Source organism: Zootoca vivipara, chromosome 3 (assembly GCF_965207765.1).
Source record: "Zootoca vivipara chromosome 3, rZooViv2.hap1.1, whole genome shotgun sequence".
NCBI classification, from domain to species: domain Eukaryota; kingdom Metazoa; phylum Chordata; class Lepidosauria; order Squamata; family Lacertidae; genus Zootoca; species Zootoca vivipara.
Window position 1 is genome coordinate 45,191,018 of NC_142586.1, and position 18,606 is coordinate 45,209,623.

Sequence of the window (18,606 nt, forward strand, 5' to 3'; positions counted from 1 at the left end):
GGAACGAAAACTACCGGTATGCGGCGCGCGGGTTGGAGAAAGTTGAGAGCAGTCCTCCGGTCAGAGAGCACAGTTACTTTGAGGTATTGCGATCCAAGTCCCACTGCCTTCGAGGGAACCACCTCCTGTTTCCTGTGCCGTGTTGTCTAGAGGAAGCCACATCCTTGAGAATCGCGGGGGTTAATCCGTTGGGTGACAGAAGCGCACCCTGCCCCAGGTCTCGAGGCGCGCTCTTCGTTTCATAGCAGAATGCCGCCGGCCTGAACTGAAACCCTGGGCTGCTCGAGGGCAAACCGGGGTCTTTAAAAGACACTGGCGATCGACGGGTCGCTCTTATAAAGAAAGTGTGTGGGATCCGGGGCCCTTGGGAGAGGCGGATCCGCTGCGGAGTGGGGTCTGGGTGGGAGCAGAGACGGCTTGGGCTGGCTTTAAAGCAGACTCCGTCCTTTTGCCCTTTGCTCTGCGGCCGGCTTCGCATCCTGCCGCCTCCAGCCTTGGACTTGGGGGTGCCCAGATAGGCGGCGGGGAAAAGCGGCGCTGCGCCTTTAACGGGCTCTGCGCGGAGCTCCCGGCAGGAGGCGTGTCTCTCGCTCGCTCGCTCGCCCGCCTGCCTCGGCTGCAGCTCTCCAGTGAGCTCGGCGCGCCGCCTCAGCTCCTCAGCCCCAGAGCCCCGTCCAAAGGCAGCTCCGCTGACTTTTCTCCTCCCCGGCCTCCCTGGGCAGCAGCGGACAAGGTAAGGAGATCTCCCCAATCTGCCCTGGGACCCCAAAACATCCATCTCCCGCTTAGAGTATCTCTGGGCTTAAGAGATACTTCACAGACGAATTATTTCATTTTATTGAGGATTGGGACGTGAGGCGTCACAAAAAGAGCGAAGGGGAAGCAGCAGCACCTCAAAGCTATCGGGATGGGTGGATGGATGGATGGGAGGGAGGAAGGAAGCGGGCGGGCGGGCACTTCTGGGCGCTGCCCGGATCTCTCTCCCCAGCTCAGCGAGGCAAGCGGGCGAGAAGATAGACGGGGCGAGCAGAAACTCCGACGGAAGGAGCATCTGTCTTCCTTTCGAGCCACATCTTTCATCCCAATGTTTATCTCATTCATCTCTTGGGTCTCCCCCTCTCTCAATGCCAGGCTAAGAGCTCACTTACTTTGCAGCAAGTTCAACGGGAATCAGTAGGGCTCCCGATGAAACGTGGCTAGGAGGATGGAGATGCAACTTTGCCTGCTTGCCTATCCATCGCCTCCACTCGCGCTTTGGCAAGGGGGTCGCACACTTCTCCCCAACCCCCACCCCGCACTCAAAACTGGTCTTTCGCAACAGCCTCCGGTACCGCGGGAAGCTTCCCGCTGCCTTTTGCTAAGCGGAGAGGCTCTCCCTTCGTCCGGAGCTTCGGAGGGGAGTCTCCGAGGTTTCCAAAAACGGAGCTTGAGGCGGTGCGATTCTGCTTCTGCTTCTTTTCCGTGCCCACCCTGATCCGAAAGCTTTTCTTCTCCATAGCAACGACGTGTGTCTGTTTATAATACTGTACATCAATCGCCCAGTTGGAAAGGGGTGGGGGGACGGAAGAGAGATATACATAGACAGAGAGAGACTTGTCATTTAACCAGGGAGATTATGGTGCTATCCGCAGCCCATCGGTACTGTCAATGGCACAACTACCATTTGCCTAGCCCTAGGGAACGCCTCGGAGTTGCACCCTTTGGTCGTGGAGTCCACAGAGCCATGCTCATTTCAAGGGGGCTTTCTTAAGTCGGTGGGTTACAGTTTTTTGAGTGTCAAAGAAAAAGAGATGCCGGTTTTTTTTGCCACCCCCGATCCGCAAGTCGATTAAGCCCAAGGGCTTGAAACCGATTTCCAGTCCGAGGTAGCACCCAGCAGCTACGTTGAAGAACTTGAGTGGAAACCAATGGGGACTCGGTTGGCTTCAGTCCAGGCACCTCGCCTTGTCTAGGCTGTATATGTGCCAACCGGCCCCCAGTTGGCTGAGAGCCAGGCATTCCTGTTTAATTGATTTGTAGATCGGGGTTTTAGACTGCGAGGACAACAGTCCTATTCCCTAGCTTTCTCCTGATGATCTAAGAACGAACCGGGACAAGCAAAACCGGTTCCTTTAGTGCAAAAAGGCTGAATTGCCCCTTCCCCCGAAGAAATCGCCCTTAGACAGAAACGTGCCTTTGTGTAATTAGTAATGGTTGTAAAATGTAATAGGAAAAAAATAGAGGGAGGCAAAAGATAAAAAATAAGAGGGAGGCAAAGAATGAAGGATAAGGAAAGCTTTTAAAATTCCTTTAAACTTTCTGAAGTGAAAACCTAGTTGGGGTGGGTGGGGAAAAGACATCAGGAGGAGGTGGCGGAGGCGGGGGAGTGATGTATGGACCAAATCATAAATGTTTGCATTCGCTGGTTGAAAATATGCTCAGTTGTGCACCGCTGTGAAGTCCAAAAAGTGCCTGAACAAGTAAATCTATCATATCCTTGGCTCCTTAATTAGGATGCACGTCTCTTCGGCAGCTAAAAAATTAATTACCACCTTAAAATCCCATTAATCATCGGCGCAGCAGAAACGGGACTGTGAATCTGGGCTCCGCTAATAACAGGCAACCGGGGAACCTCTTGCTTTAGTGGCTGCTGGTGGGAGTGAAGGAGGGGGCCGGGATGTGTTTTCTGAACAGATAATATCAACATTCATTTGAGTGCTTTGGCAAAGGGCGCGCGGGGAGGTGGGGGCAGAGGGAGGCCCAGCAGCTTAGCCTACCATGAGCTTAGCTCAGCAAAGCTGCAAGAGACGTCTGCGCGGGCACACGCGCGCGCACACACACACACACACGGGATACTGGTCAGGTGTTGCAAAAAAAAAAAAAAAAACCCCACCCAGGCCTTTCTTCAGAACAGCAGGATAAGAAATCTGATGTGAGCTGGCAGAACTAAAAGGCCTGTTTGCTGGAGTAGGGCTGCTTGTGGGGAATAGAAGTTCAAGAGTCAACATTTGTCAAAGGCCCTGTCTAAATTCACTGAGAGCTTTCAAACAGTGAGGGGGAAATTGAATTTTCCAAGACCCTTCTCCCAATCCCTAGAACCAGATGGTAGACGAAATCACCTTGACCTGCAGCTAGGAAGCCTCTCCGCACCCCCCGCCAAGCTTTCAAATCTCCTTCCACGAGAAAGAGTATTTTTAAAGAAATCTGATGTGGGGGAAGCAGATTAGTGAATGTACAATTAATGCCAATGGAACTCTTAGCTTATTCAGGAATACTGCATCAGAAGAATTGCTTTATTATCCACGGCATGCGTTTTTAGATTGGTTTCATATTATTCGCCATCCAGCTTTCCCTGCTTGATATATGTATTTTCATTTCCACTTCACCTGCGCTGTGACCTTGGATAGCGAAAAGATGTTCCTGCTAGACAACGTATGGCGAAGAGGTAGAGTAAATCAAGATGCACAACAGGAAATTGAGTATTTAAAGCTCCCCCTCCCCAGCAACTCTCTGGTGGTGAAGGGCGGGGTCGCAGTTAAATAGGTTCCAGGGAACCACTGTCAGAAAAGAGACATATTAACAGGCCAGACGTACCTGGAAAGTCATAATCAGCTTCCTCGGGGAAATGCCATAAAATCAAAGCTCTTAAACCTTGGGACTATGTTGAGGAAAATGCCAAGGGGGAAACTGTGGGTACTTCTGGTGTGTGTTTAATTAATAATGCACACACACACACACACACACACATATATATATATATATATATATATATATATATATATATATATATATATATATATATATATATATTGTTGGTAAATAAAGACTGAAATGCCAGCTGCAGCTTTTCTTAGCAAAGGGCAATGGAGATGGTAATTTCCAAAGCCAAAATTAATTATATATTTCAGGAAAGGCCCGACTCCTCAGGGAGCAATTCGAAACCATTACAATCAACCAGCCATTAGCCATTCACATTAATGGGACGTGGTTTTCTGCCCTAAATGTGGCCAGTCGATTTTTCTGTACTTTCTAAACAGTTGGTGGACCAAATACATGCATTGTGGTATAACTGTGCATTGAGGAACAGAGATCGGGAGGGTTGGCGGGTTTTTTTTAAAAAAAATAGCACATTGAAAGGAAGTGAGTTATCATAAAATACTGTATAGGTAAGACAAAACAATCGAGGATAATCAAGGCAGAGACTGCATTGAGTTAAATGAACTATGCAGTCAGATGACATGTTTAAAATATTTTGCCTGTCTCTTTGTTTTGAAGCCTTGGGAGGGTGTGTGTGGATAATTTATTTTCCTGTTCAAATCATACACACTGCTATGCATAGATATAAGCACCTCCTTGCCAAATTCATTAAAGGAGTGTGTGGTGCTGTCCGTGGTTCTGAAAAGGAGAGGGACCGTCTCCTCTACTAAATTTCTTCAGTACAAGTTCGGTAGCTGTCCGTGGTGGTGGTGATACCTTTCTGCTTCAGACAAGGGTTGGAGGCGAAGACGAGCGTTGCAAGGTTTTAAAAAATTGCAATATCTTATTTCCATGTTTCTCTGGTTGGATGACAATGCGGCAAACCTCCAAAAATGCAGTTGACTGGGTGGAAGAGGTGGGGAAGGAAACAAAACAAACAAAACCTTCTGCTTTAGCAAGAGATTCCCTCTCAAGTCTAGTATTAGCTGATATGTAAACCAAAGGTTACAGTGGAAATGGTAAAAGCTTTAAAAAATAAAATAAAAAGCAGCTTTAAATCCTGAACTTGTATAGTTTTTAGTGATCCAATATCTTCATGTCTAGAGACACCTGATAGGCTTTATATCAGTTCCTTAAAGTATGAAGACGCTTCTTAATACTCTCAGAAACTGGGTTGCACCCTCTCTTATTCAGTTGATCTTGCTCCAAGTAAAGCAAATGAGCAGCAAATCCAGGAAACAGGCTATCTGAAAGGCACGTTTGCCGGCGAGATATTCCAACCGCACACTGAAGGAGTCGCTAGATATCCTTGTTTTCAGCATTAGGTACTTCTTCCTCCCTGCAAGTGCTCCAGTATAGTCAGCTCCTTTGATTGAATTGCCTGCTCGACTGCAGAAGTAGCCATTCATGATACTTGTTTTTGACACAGGAGTTAGATTTCCATCTTAAATCCCCCCCAAAAAAACCCTAGCGATGTTTAGTTATCCCTTAGTAGCAGGTAGGTTTCAGTCGGCACTTTGAAGTAAACACGTGCATAGGAATGTCAGTGCCTGTAACAATAGAAAGTTACTCGGATTTGCTCTCCATCCAATAGCACGAGCTTCTGACAGTCACAGGTCCAAATTAAAATAGATGCATTAAGGCTGCAATTCTATTCAGACTTCACTGGGAGGATCTGAAGTAAGAAACAGACTCTATATTTTTTGATACAGTTGGTACTAGAGAACTTGGTCCTAGATCCAATTGCATAAATAGCCAGTTTTTCCGCAGGTATAGGTGTATGCTTCAGTTAAAATAAGATCTCGGCCGTCTTGATTGACAGAATCTCTATTTTAGACATTCTACTCCATTAAAGTGGGCTAGCCTCCAAACAGAAGATTAATCTCCATTCATTTTCGTGTGGCGATAATAGGAATGATCTCCCCCACCCTGTCTCAAGTAGTTAGTAGTCTGATTCATGGAAGACTTTCCATTAGGGTTATATAAAATGCTGGCTTCTCCTCTACCAATGTATTTTAACGACTCCTCAAAGGTTCAAATCCCCCACTTTTTTAAGCTCCCCCCTTGTGTAGAAAATAAGGGAGGAGGGAATCTGCCACCAGTGACACTAGTGAATAAATATTTTAATGGGTGGTGGTGGTGGTAGGGTAGTGGGTAGTTAAAACTAAGTGATTGAAACGATGGCTACTTAAGAAGGCAAATATCTTCTGCTCCAGCGAAGGCTACAAACTGCACACCACTTACACTGGCACAAGCCTAGTCCTTATATATCAGTGGTACTACTCGGGAGTAAATAGTTTGGGAACTGGGAAACACAAAGCTTTCATTTCAACAGACTGTATATTCCAGTTGTGTTGTAAGTACTGTTCTCCCCACAAAAGGAGAGGCATTTAAAAACTGAGAGCCTTCGCAATGCTATTAGCCAGATATTTTTAAAAAGAGGGACGTCTCGGGGAAAAAAATCCATATCTCATCCACTCATTCTTATTTCTGGGTGCACTGTGTAGGTACTTCAGCGGAGTATAAATTTTTAATTCTAGCAATTCCTGTCTCTCTCACCCAAAGGCTGCAATTCTAACTCCACTTACCTGGGAGTAAGCCCTACTGAAATCAGTGGGGATTACTTCTGAGTAGCCATGGTTAGGATTGCAGCATGCAGTTTGGTTGTATTGAAACAGGTCCGCAGCCAGTTCAAGACTTTGCCCTTAGTCCCCCCTGTAGTTCTGTTGGGGCTGTGCTGACGGACCTTGTCCAGACTGGGGACTTGGGCTCAGAGGATCCAACATTGTGAACACCTGAAGCTGAACCAGGCACCACGCCAACCACATTCTTCTTGGGTTTAACTAGGGCTACGAGCCTGGTGCGTGTCAATCTCCTTCCATGGGCGTTTTGCCCAATAACTCCCGGGGCTTCAGATCGGACACCCAGACGGAGTCGCAGACCTCCTTCTGCTCCTTTCCCAGAACACTGCTGGAGCTTATTGGAAGAGAACCACCAGAATGTTAGGCACGTCATGCGGCAGCCAAGTTGGAATAATACTGATTATTATTATTATTATCATCATTATTATTATAATTTCCAAGAGGCGATGGGATCGGTTGCATAAGAGGCCCGGGGAAGGCTTGTGTGGCTGGCAGCCTTAAGGCAAGACGAGCTCTCTCGCTTTCTCGCACTTCATCTTGGCTGCGCGTCAGAAGCGTGCAGCAGTGCAGCAGAAGGGGAGCCCAACCGCCAGGCGAGTGCCCGCCTCTCGCTCGGCAGCGGTTTTGCAAGCTCGGGTTGCCGATTGATTTCTCTCTCTCTCTCCCCCCCCCCCTCCAATCTCTTCTCGCCTGCCTCCTAGGTTCGCCCGACTGGCCACGGCGCCTGCCTATGCCTGCCCGTGTGTGCGCGCTCGGGTGCGCGCGTGTGTGTGTTTGGATTTCTCGAGGATCCTCTCCCCGCCCCGCGCTCAGCCCGACGACCATGGATGTCCCACCATTCCTTGCAGTTGAAGGTTGCTCCTTGGCGCAGTGAATGAAGATCATGCAGGGATTGCTAATGGCTTTGGGAAGCGGAGAGCCTCTCCCCTCGGTGTGACCATGCCGTGATCGCGTCTCCGGGCCAAACACTTCCGCGGCTCCGCAAGCTCGTGGAAACCGACCGCAGCGGCGGGGCTGGTGGCGGCTGCTGCTGCTGGTGGTGGTGGCGGCGGCGCTGCTGGGGGGGACAAAAAGCGGACGCTTGAAGCGAAGGGGGCCAAGAGGAAAAGCGGCGCGTGTGTGCGTAGGAAACACCATGAAGATTATTTCCCCGATTCTAACTCATCCAGTCTTCAGAGGCACCATTCGGCTCCTGCTTTGCTTACTGTGGATTGGATATTCCCAAGGAACCACGCATGTGTTGAGATTCGGTAAGGCAGCTTTTCCTCCCTCCCCCCACCCCCCGTAACGTTTGCTGGCATCTCTATGTTTCCCGAGGATTTTGCCAAGGAAGGAGGGGGCAGGTTGAAAGGAGCGGGGAAACGCGGGTGGGTGGGAGATGGAGCTACTTCCGGGCTAACATGAGTATATTTTTGTCTCCTCCCGATTGTATTAAGGCGCCAACTCCAGCCTTCGCCTTTCCCCCCCAGCGGCTGCAAAACAGAGCGCGGTCGCCCCGGTCTCGATAATCCTAGGAAACTGACTAGCGCCCGCCCCAACCAAAGCGGGTGGGTCTGGGCTGGTCTTAAACCCATCTTGCTTTGTTGCTGCCTCTTCTGGAGTTTCCACTGTGCGGGTGGGAAACGTCTGGGTCTGGGTCTGTGTTTATACCGTAGTTGGCAGATCCCACAAATGCCACCCCCATCCTCACCCCGGCAGTCTCTGCCCACAGAGATGCCAAATGCCAGGACAATGTTGTTGACCACAGCCCTGGAAGGAAGGTCTCTCCGGCGCTGTGTCTCCTTTAACGTTTGTTTACTAGCAATTAAGGGGCCTTTAAATTAGAAGGGATCAGGCCGTTTGATAACAGAGGAAATTAGGAAAGTGCTTTTCAGGTTCTAGGCCCCACCCCTGACGCCCACAAATGATCAGCGAACTGGGAGCTGGTAACGATTTCTTCGTTGACTCAGAAAGTGCGATCCACGCACCACGCAAGCCAAATGTCCTGCTTTTAAAGAAGCGTGACTGATGCCTACAGGTGCCGTCCACATCCCATCCAAGTCAATGGGGTAACTTCCGCTGAGAATGATCTTCGAGCACACCCGTTACCCGCGAGTAGGTGGCCACAAGGCGGGTTGTGGATCACGGGGTAAAGTTCCTTGCCCTCAACACACCACTCTTGTTCCACGGGGGTTGGTAGAGTGTTTTCCGAGTGAGCGATTGAAGGATCGTGGCCAAAGAAACTTCCAAAGTTTCAGAAGCGTGCCGGAGATTCAGAGACCACCACTGAATCCTAGACCTGCTCCCCGACAGTTCTTCTCCTTTATAAGCTGTCCTTTAACCATATTTGTAGACCCCAAAAATGTGGACTGTCAGGGTAGAGGAGAAAGGTGTCCACCAGCCACGCTGCAAGGTCAGGGTTTTGTTGTGAATCTCCCAGAGCAACTGTTGTCCGAGGAAAGTTATTCCAAAGTTAGGCGAGAATTAAGGCAGACAAAGAGCAGGAAGCAGCGAACCTTGCAGGTGTTTACGACCCGGTCCTAGAGAGTGTGTAATCCCATTGAAGTCAATGTTGAACTGAATAGTTCTGGATTTCATGCCGTGGCGTTTGACCAAAGTGCTAGTGAGATATGGATGAGGCTTAGGGCAGGGGAGGATGGAGAGAGCGCGGGGAGTTGCTGTCCCAAACGAGAGGCGTCCTTAACTTCCCAGAGAAGCAATCCTACTCTCCAACCACCATTAAACATTTCCACTCCGGTGGAGTCCCTAGGGACTCATTGGTTTCGCTTGTTTAAAACCGGAGGAAATAAATCTGGGCGTCGTAAGAGAAGCCGGTCCTGATTCCAAAAGCAGCGGGTTGGTATTGATCAGCTGTGCTGGATTCTGAGTGTCCCCCCCCCCCCCGCAGTGATTCTTAAAGCACGTTGCTCTTAGCAACCATCTTCAGGAATGCCTGGATTCCTTTGAAGAAAGCTCAAGAGATGGTCCGGGGGATGGGTGGGTTGAACCTCAGGGAAGTCTGACCTGTAGCTCGTTGAAAGCAGCGAGGAGCTGTCTGTTGTTTGTGACAGGAGGCACGAGTCCCTGGTGATGGCCGAATGGTGGGATCCGCTGGGCTGTGAGAGTCAAGGCGCTGTTCCTCACGCATTTCCCAAAAGATGTTCTCCGAGTGAATGGAAGGTGCCTTGCCCGGGAATCCCCCCCCCCCTGGTAGTTTATTCCAATGAAACATTGATTTAGAAGAACGTTGTTGATCAGACAGTCGAGGTGACGCCCCCTCTTTCTAAAGGCACACGTAGACTCTGGGCACCTATCAATCCCTCTCCAGTTTAGACGGCAAGGAATATACTACTTCCAAAGTAACGGTCCAATTGTGCACTGATATACTTGGATTAAAACCATGTAATCCCACTGAGTCAAATATGTGTGTGTTTGAAATCAGTTTAAATCCCATTGCTTCATTTTAACAGGATTGTGGAACAGGTTGGTACTCTCACTTCCCAAACTATTTTCTGCTCCCTCCAAAAAATAATCTGCTAGGGCAGAAGATCGCGTTTAGGTCTAGAACCTCAGAGTTTATCGTTCGTCTGGTCCCCTGTCCACCCCCTCCCTGCCGCCAGCTAAGCAGTTACCTTTTATTGGAGGGAGGGAGCAAAGGTTGCGTGAGATGCGGAGCCTTTGATTGCCAGCTGTGCCCATCGCCTAATGTTGCCAGGAAATGGAAGGACCTTATGGCTTTTATCGAGGCATTCCAGTGTGTGTTGGGGAGGTATGCGTGTAGAGGCATAACTCGGAGAGATTGGGGGTTAGCTGAGCGACAAGGAGCTGGATTCTGAGATACTCAACCGCTGTTGTACCGGCTCCCGCTTTCTTTCTCCTCTTAGGAACCAGAAGGGGATCAAGAACCAGCCCCCCAAAACCCGCACCCTCTTTACCTCCAGCTACTGTGATTGGCATTTCCCGCGGGGTATCCGTCTTTTACGCGCGAAAGTTTAGGTGGATCACAATCTGTGAGAAACTGTTGCTACCTGGTAATTAATGCTCTATCAGAGGCGTTCAGCCAGTTCGGGCCCAGCAAGGCCGAGCGATACAATGGAAGAGCCTGCCTGGGTCGCTGCCTCTGTTTGCTGGAGTTCATTATGATGGCACAACAAGCAAACGGCCAAGTTTGTGGCGGGCGGCCTCTGCACAAATGTATTATCTAGCGACACGTAGGCAAGTTTCTTACTTTACAGTCTGCCCGAAGGGAGAGAGACCTAAAAAAAAAGGGACCTAAAAAAATCTTTAAGGGAGATTCCTGTGCACAGTGAGAGGAGAGGCCGATAAGAGGGTCCTGGCAGGCACATTGCTGCAGATTTCGGTGAAAATATCGCATGGCGCTCCCTTATTTGTTAAACAAATAAGGTGGAAATCGGAAGCATAGATTTCTATTTTTATTGCGTCGGGTGCAGAAATGTTCTGTTGGGGCATAGCTATAGGAGGCCCGCGTACCCGCATCTCAAAGGACTTGCACTGATTTTTTTTATAAATCTAGGCTTTTGGAAGGTCTTTTCCTTCCACAATGTGGTAGGGAATACATTTACTTAACATTGATCTGTCCAATAATTACTCAACATAGAAGTGAGGAGCTCCACTGCCTTAAACATACAGTACAGTAGGATATCGTTTCAGTACCACGGTCAGTTCCCGGAGTTTCTGATCGTTCTGGTCTGTGCTGTCTTTTGAGCACCTCGCTATGGAAAGGTAGTTTTGTTCATCCAGCTTCTTTTTATGTGGGTTTGCAGTTCTGCAAGCTGTATATCTTAATGAATTCTATATTCTTGAGTCTTTGGGCCATAGTAGTTTAACTTCTAGAAGAAATTTCCTTTTGAAATCAGTATTTACTTTCTTCCAGGTAACTATTGTGTACGTTCTGCCTGCTGGTTTGATTAGAAGGATCCAATGGGCTCTTTGCTTCACTCAGGTCCCCAAATCAAATGAGCATCACAGGATGCAAGCAAGACTTGCACTTCCATCTTAAAAGCATATCTTAAAAATTTGAGCTGCCTCTTGACAACTTTATTCATCGTGTACATTTTATTCCATTGGAAAAATGTTTAAATTTGTCTGCATTTGCACGAGTAAAGCAATAGTTCTGAGGAATATAGGAAACTGTTTTTTGCTTTTGGAAGATGTATCAGTGTTGCTGTAGCCACCATCTTGGAAGAGGTGTGTGAGAGAAGAGTGAATGATCCTTTTAAGGTTGTGTTTTCCACCTACAGTTTTCATAGATCTATCTATCTATCTATCTATCTATCTATCTATCTATCTATCTATCATCTATCTATCTATTTTTTTTAAAAAAAATCTCCTGTTCTTCCTGATTAATAGAATGAAATATTTTTAGTTTATGAAAAACTTTTTAAACAATTCATTTAATGAATTAATTGATTAAACATTGCCCTACTTAACAGTAAATCTCACTGTTTCCACTGGTGAGAGTGATTAGAATAGTAACTTCAGTAATCAGTCTGCTGCAGGGGTTTGCCATACTTTTGGGGCCCGTGGGCACATTGGCAAACTGAGGAAACTATCACAGGCACCACAGGCACTCTCCAACCAGCCATGCACCACAACCTATTTGATTGGCTACTGGAGAATGCTTGTTTCAAGCTTAATTCAAGCAGGGGCAGGGACAGGGTATCCTGGGGGCACCAGGGAAGGTCTCTGTGGGCCTATGTGGGTGGTTCATGGTCTATTGTGTGTAAAAACTTTGAAACAGGTCAGAAGGGCAGTGCAAGCACCACTGTTTCAAACAGGAAAATCAAACAGTTTCCAGCAAGGATATGTAATAACTGAAAAGGACACCTAGTAGCTCCTTGGAATACTGCCTGTTTCTTATTTGGTGTATACACAACCACATTTTTAGATCTCGCTTTGGCATTTTCTATTATACTATACTTAGCACATAATCAAATGGCCCTCCAAGATGGCTTTCAAAGAATAATGGATTAATCAATAGCTGAAAGCATGGCATGGAGTAGAGCAGTCAAACAGGAGCCCTTGCTGTAATATTGCCCTCTGAGAGTACTGTTATTGGGGAGCAGAGTTCTGTTGCATTTATGTCCTGCTTGTAGGCTTCTCACAAGCACCTGGTTGGCTACTGTGAGAGCAGGATACTAGGCTAGATGGGCCATTGGCTTGGTCCAGAAGGCTCTTCTTATGTTGTTATGAGTATACTTATGTGGAGACTGAACCCTTTGAGGGTGTGGAGCAGAAACTGGGGGGAGGAGAAAGCCTTTCTCCACCCCAGCAAGCTAACCAATCAGGTTCCTCTATTCCTGAGGAGACCTTTCCCTGCCCTTCCCTGGGAGCTGCAGCTTTTCCCAACTGAATGACTGAATGGATGACTATGTGTTAAGCTCAGTCAAATTTCTTCAGAACCTAGTAGCAAGTTGTTGTCATGCAGCCATACTATTAATTTTCTAAAATATAAACTACATACAAGGAGATCACAATTCATGCTATTCTGTAGTATGAGGTTACTATGCTGTGGATATTCATTGTGCCTTTCTCATCTCTGTCTGTTTTTTTGTAAATATATGCAAAAAATTAAGGGTAGCCTAAAGATCAGAGGAGAGTGAAGCCTTGTAATTTTTTTTTTAGCACAAGGACTTCATAACCTTCAGTTCCATGCTGGTTGTGACTTATGCATTCTCTTTATTCTGAAGAAGCCTTGAGATCCAGTTGAGAACTCAGATGTAGCCTTTAGGGATTCAGCTAGTTAACATTACTCTAATCCAAATGCTAATTATCTTTGAATGCATACTATATTTAAGACTTAAAGATGCAGTTTGCTGGAAAATTTCCCCACACCCAGCCTACAGTTCTCAGACTCATGATTCCTACTGCCTTCAGTGGGAGTCAGAATAAGTAATATATAGATTGCAGACACAAAATGTTGCATTACATCTTTATGTTTTCTTAATCCCTCATCTTCATCTTTCTTTGAATGGCATAATATTGGCAGCTGAAGGCCATTTTTCTTGTCAAAAAGAGACAGTAGGACTTTGTACCATGTGTGGTTTCTCAGGGTCTTGAGAGGCATGTTTGTATCAAGAGTGTTTTACTAAACTCTGACCCTAGCCAGGTCCCTAGAGTCAAATTTCTACTTTATCTTATTACACTTTCTGGAAAATGATGATACAGACACAGTCCTTTTGAGTAAGAATGTAAAAAGCCAAGGAAGAAAGGAAATTGCCATTTTTGCTCATCACTTTTTGTTGCTTGGGTGTCCCTTCAACATTATGCAGTTTCTGGCTTTGTATCTACAGGGGTGCCCTTTAAGTGTTCAGGGTGGGAAATGGGGAGAGGAAAGACAAGCTCCATGCCATCTCCATGTTTCATGGTGTTATTGCTTAGGAGCACTCATATCCCTGGGTATGTCTTAGACACCATCAAAAATACTCTTTAAACACTCATGCTTAATTTTAAATATATCCATGAGAAGGCTTTTGAATATTGCTGTTTAATTGCTTCTCCCTGCCACTCTGCTGAAACTTAAAATGGTACTCCTGAATATCTGGTCTGAGATACATGAACAAATTTTGTCAATGTTTCATCCCATTTGGCTGTATCAGCCAAAGAAGGACAAATTTGTTCTTGCAGAACTATAAAATGAGGAGCTATAATTAGTAAGGTGGAAACAATTAGAACACTAAGAGATACATCCCCCAAGCTAGACATTTGGACTGCAACTCCCATCAGCCCCAGCAAAATGGCCAGGGATGATGGGAGTTGGAGGGCAGATCCACACCACACACTTAAATCACATTCAATGCACATTTAGCCATATTACCTTCCCCAAAGAATCCTGGGAAGTGTAGTTTTACTCTCATAGAACTGCAATTTCCAGTTACCAGGATTCTTTGGGGAAAGCCATGTCCTTTAAACTTATTGAGAAGAGGACTATTGATGGCTGGTAACCAGGATGGCTCTGCTCTGCTTCCTCAGTTGGAGACAACAATGCTTGTGAATACCAGTTGCTGGAAACCACAGGAGGGAAGAGTGCTCATGTGCTCAAATCCAGATTACTGGTTTCCTGCAGACATCTGGTTGGCCATTGTGAGAAGAAGATGCTGGAGCAGATGGGTTATTGGCCTGTTCTAGCAAGCTATTCTTATGTTCTTAAACATACGTTGAATGTGCTTTAAACGTATAGTGTAGAATGGCCCATAGTCAAAAGCAGGGCAGTCCAACACTTGGCCCTCAAGGCCTTTTTCAGTGGCCCTTGGCCACCCCCCACTCAACTGCAGCCCTCATACTGCCTTCCCAAAGCTGGGTAAGGAGGCGCTGGCTTTGGGAAGGAGGCATGAGGGCTCTAACAGGGTCCTAGAGTCCTCCTTCCCAAAGCCTAGTTAGTGCTTTCCCAGCTTTGGGAAGGAGTTAGGAGGGTTTTAGAAGCCATCGCCTTGTGCCTCCTTCCCAAAGCCCAAAGCCTCACTTAGATGACTCTGGGAGGGCAACATGAGGGCTTGGGGAGGGGGGCATCAAATTTTGGCCTCATTACCCCTGCACACAGCAGTGTGTGGCTCATGGGTTCTGTGTCAAAGTACTCTTGCAGTCCACTTGGTATGAAAAGTTGGACCACCCTAGAAGTATCTTAGTAAAGGCTTAGTATCTGGGAAAGGCTTAGTAAAACCTTGAGTGACCTCTGGTGGCAGCAGCTAAGTGAAGACTCTTTGGAGACCAAGAGAGAACAATGACATTCCTGTGATTTAATTCCAATTTTAGTGATGGTGAGCTGTAAGTGTTAAATATGCCTGTTGCTTTCTTCAGGTTGTGTAAAAGCAATCAGGGATGAAAATGGCTATGCAGACAGCCTGTATTAAATCTCACCTTCTATTCCTAGCTTCCCATGATGGGAAGTAAAGCACAGCTAGGGCTTTTGCATGGAATGGTCCACTAATGCTCTTACTAATGGAGATTTAATGATAGGGTATTGACAGCTGGATGATTGTTTTTGCAAGGCCATTATTATAGTAACAGGGGGCCAAAAAGGAGGGCATTGAGACAATCCATGTCTTTTTCAGGGTCTCTCTCTGAGCTGGAATAGTGTCTTTTACTTGACTGTGCCCACAGCAGGCAGTGCTCTTTCCAACTGATTACTCTCTTTCTAGAAAAAATAATAATTCTTTGCTGCTCTTTCAGTCAGTCGTCCGAGTAGGAAAGTAAAGTCAAACTGAATTATGCATTAATGCATTGAACTTGGAGAGAACACCACTACCTCCCCTCTGTTTTTCTGCAGGTGCTTAAACTGTGCTGGAGGATATTTGTATGGCAAGAGAGTAGCTCTGAGTTTTTCAGAGAGATGTGAAAGAGCCTGGGTAGTTTTGCAGCATCTATGGAACCAAGAGTGAGGGTATTTTCTTCCCTGCTTGTTTGTTTGTTTATTAGGATCTGGGGGGGGGGAGTTCACTTGCTGAGGGCAAGAGGGCTTCTGTGTGCATTAACTAGGTATTTAAACTCAGTCTTCAGCAGGAACAGCAAAAAAAGAGAGAGAAAAATCTTTAGAGGAAAGCTAAGGTTAAGAGTCTCTCAAAGGAAGGAAGGAAGCCACAGCATTGTTATTGACTGGTCCAGATTAAAGAGCAGAGAGGAAGATTTCAATTTGATAACGTCACAGCCCTTCCTGTTTTTCTTTGGCGCTTGTGCCGACAATTTTGTAAGGTAATTAAATTGGCTGATTGAAGTCACAGTGGTCATGGCGTGATAAAGACCATTTGGATTTAATGGAATTTAAAAACAACGGTGCGCAGCACACAACTCTTACCGAACAAGAATTTTAATGACCCATTCAGGGTGCTGACTAAATAGAATGTCCTGGACAAGTTTAATTGAAAGGGCAAACCCGATTAGGTGTATGCAGTCTTTATGGCCAGAGATAGGGGAATTAAAATTATCCCTTTTAAAAGACTCATTAATGCATTATCAAGATTTAAGGCCAGTCAAATAAGCTTTCTTCTATGGGGTAATCTTTGGAGGTTCCCCCGGGCCTTACCACTTCACATTTAAAGCCAAGCAACTTGTGTAAGGATGTCCTATTGATCAGAAATATAAGACAGATTTTGTTGTTGCTGTTCGTTATTGGCTGCTTTTGGTTTGTGGAAATCACAGAGAGTTCAATTAACGCTATCAATATAAATTTGAGTGGTGAGTAATGTGTTCTCTGCTAGTGGAGATAAGGAATTTGCAAATAGATTTATTTGGTGGATTCCAAGCTCGAAAGATTTCCCATTTTACACTCTGCTTTAGTTCTCTGCAAAACTGCTCTCCCTCCCATCACCCACAATAACCCAGAAAACCCTTTTTTCTTCTGTGGCTTAATCTTCTCTGCCCTTAAATATCTCACAATGGAGGTATTGCTAGATCAGGTATCCCCAAACTATGGCCCTCCAGATGTTTTGGCCTACAACTCCCATGATCCCTAGCTAACAGGGCCAGTGGTCGGGGAAGATGGGAATTGTAGTCCAAAACATCTGGAGGGCCGAAGTTTGGGGATGCCTGTCCTAGATGCTCCATCAATGACGCAAAATAAAATAAGCTAAACTGAGGAGCCTGCTGTTTCCATTCTCATCCATTTTCAAGACTGTATGCAATCCCATTAAAGATGTGGTGCTGTCCCACATGTTGGGAGATTAGAGGAAATGCCATGCATATCATTATGTAGTTACACTTCCATAACTGGGGGATAAAAAGGCCAGCCAGTTAAAGTGGGGTCATCATTCTGTGCCTCCCAAAGTACATGGATCTTCATAATTTCACCATCATCAGAATGTAGCTACATGGCCATGCATGGAGCTAAGTGATGGTGGAATGGCATATCTGTGCCCTAATGTAGAATATTATATGGAATCTAATATTTTTGAGCACCATGTGATAATGCTGGATGAGATATATAACATGATGATTCTTGTACCTGCTTCTAAATGAGTTACATGAGGAAAGGCAGCCCATGTATTTTATTGGAGTGGTAGCAAACTTCCGAGTTTCAAAATTATGCAGAAGTAAACAATCTTCCAAGTCCAGGGCTTTGCTGCTCAGCACAAAAATGAAGATACTTGGGGTATTTGCCTAGTTGACTATGGCTTGGTGCCATTTTATTCTTGCTCTAAACACTTAAGCCTCCATACACCTTCTGCATAGCCAGGAACTAATCTTCCAATTTGTTAAATGGTAAGCAATTTCAATAGAAGGCATCGCCTCACTTGCTCTGTGTTTCTCATTCTGTTGAATTGGACTCCAGTGATACAAAGTTTGCCTAGTAGAGACAATAAGGGACAATTGCTTGATTTTCAAATTGTCGATCTATTCAACATCTATGAGTGCACTTTACCAAAGATGAGTGCCTATGCACAGCTTTAAAAATGGAACAAAAAAGTAGCAGGGTATAAGAATGTAGAGGTAAATTCTCACTTGCTGCGAGGGCAGGGGCTGGGGCACTGGGACCTTCCAGATGTTGTTGGATGACATTATCTCTGACCATTACCCATGAGAGTTGGGAGTCCAATATCTGGAGGGGCATGAGCTCCCCATCCCTGATTTAGAGATGGGATTTAAGACTACATCCAGAGAGAGAGTTTGGTCTAAGCAAGCAAATGAAAGTGATTCCATTATCTCTTCTCTTGCTACTTTTTGGGTTGTTGGCTGCTTGGGGGTGCGAGAAGTCAAGAGGTAGTTTATTTTATTCATTTATTGTATTTATATTCCACCTTTTCCTCCAAGTGGCTCAAGTGTTTCCACAACTTGGCTCTCCAGCTACTTTTGGACTACAAGTCCACCTTCCCTAGCTATCAGTGGTCAGGGATGATGGGGAATGTCATTCAAAAACAGCTGGAGACCCAAGATGGGGAAACACTCTTCTCCCCACTCATTTTTCTCCACAAGAAAGCTGTGAGGTAGGGTAGGCTGAGAGGCAGTGACTGGCCCAAGGTCATGTAGTGAGCTTCATGGCCAAATAGGGATTTAAACCCTGACAACCCAGGTCCCAGTCTGACACTCAAACCACTATACTCCACTGGCCTTGGGAGGGCAATAGAAGCCCCACACACCTATCTCAGTCATGCTACTTGAAATCCTTCAAATAGAGATGCTGTGTTTGTGGGGAGGGGAATGGGGCTGAACCTCAGACCATGTGTTATGCCATAGCTCCTCCACACACAGCAATCAGTTGCAATCAAAATTCTATTAACTCTGGTCTAATTGGTTTGATATACAGTACAGTATTTTGGGCAAAATGTTGAGGCAGTTAAATGTTCCTCACCTATATTAG

The 18,606-nt window shown here is 46.1% G+C and overlaps 1 protein-coding gene across 2 annotated transcripts in view; it reads left to right on the forward strand.

The window, feature by feature from the left end:
* Positions 1-6,867: 6,867 nt before the first annotated feature.
* Positions 6,868-18,606, forward strand: part of GRIK2 (glutamate ionotropic receptor kainate type subunit 2) — a 442,739-nt gene continuing 431,000 nt past the window's right edge. Inside the window, exon 1 of one of the 2 annotated variants that reach the window (XM_088665996.1) lies at positions 6,868-7,567. In XM_088665996.1, the coding sequence (XP_088522122.1) occupies positions 7,453-7,567 (115 nt within the window). In that variant the 5' untranslated portion in view covers positions 6,868-7,452. The remainder of the gene's footprint in view (positions 7,568-18,606) is intronic. The other variant, XM_088665995.1, reaches the window with a different exon arrangement.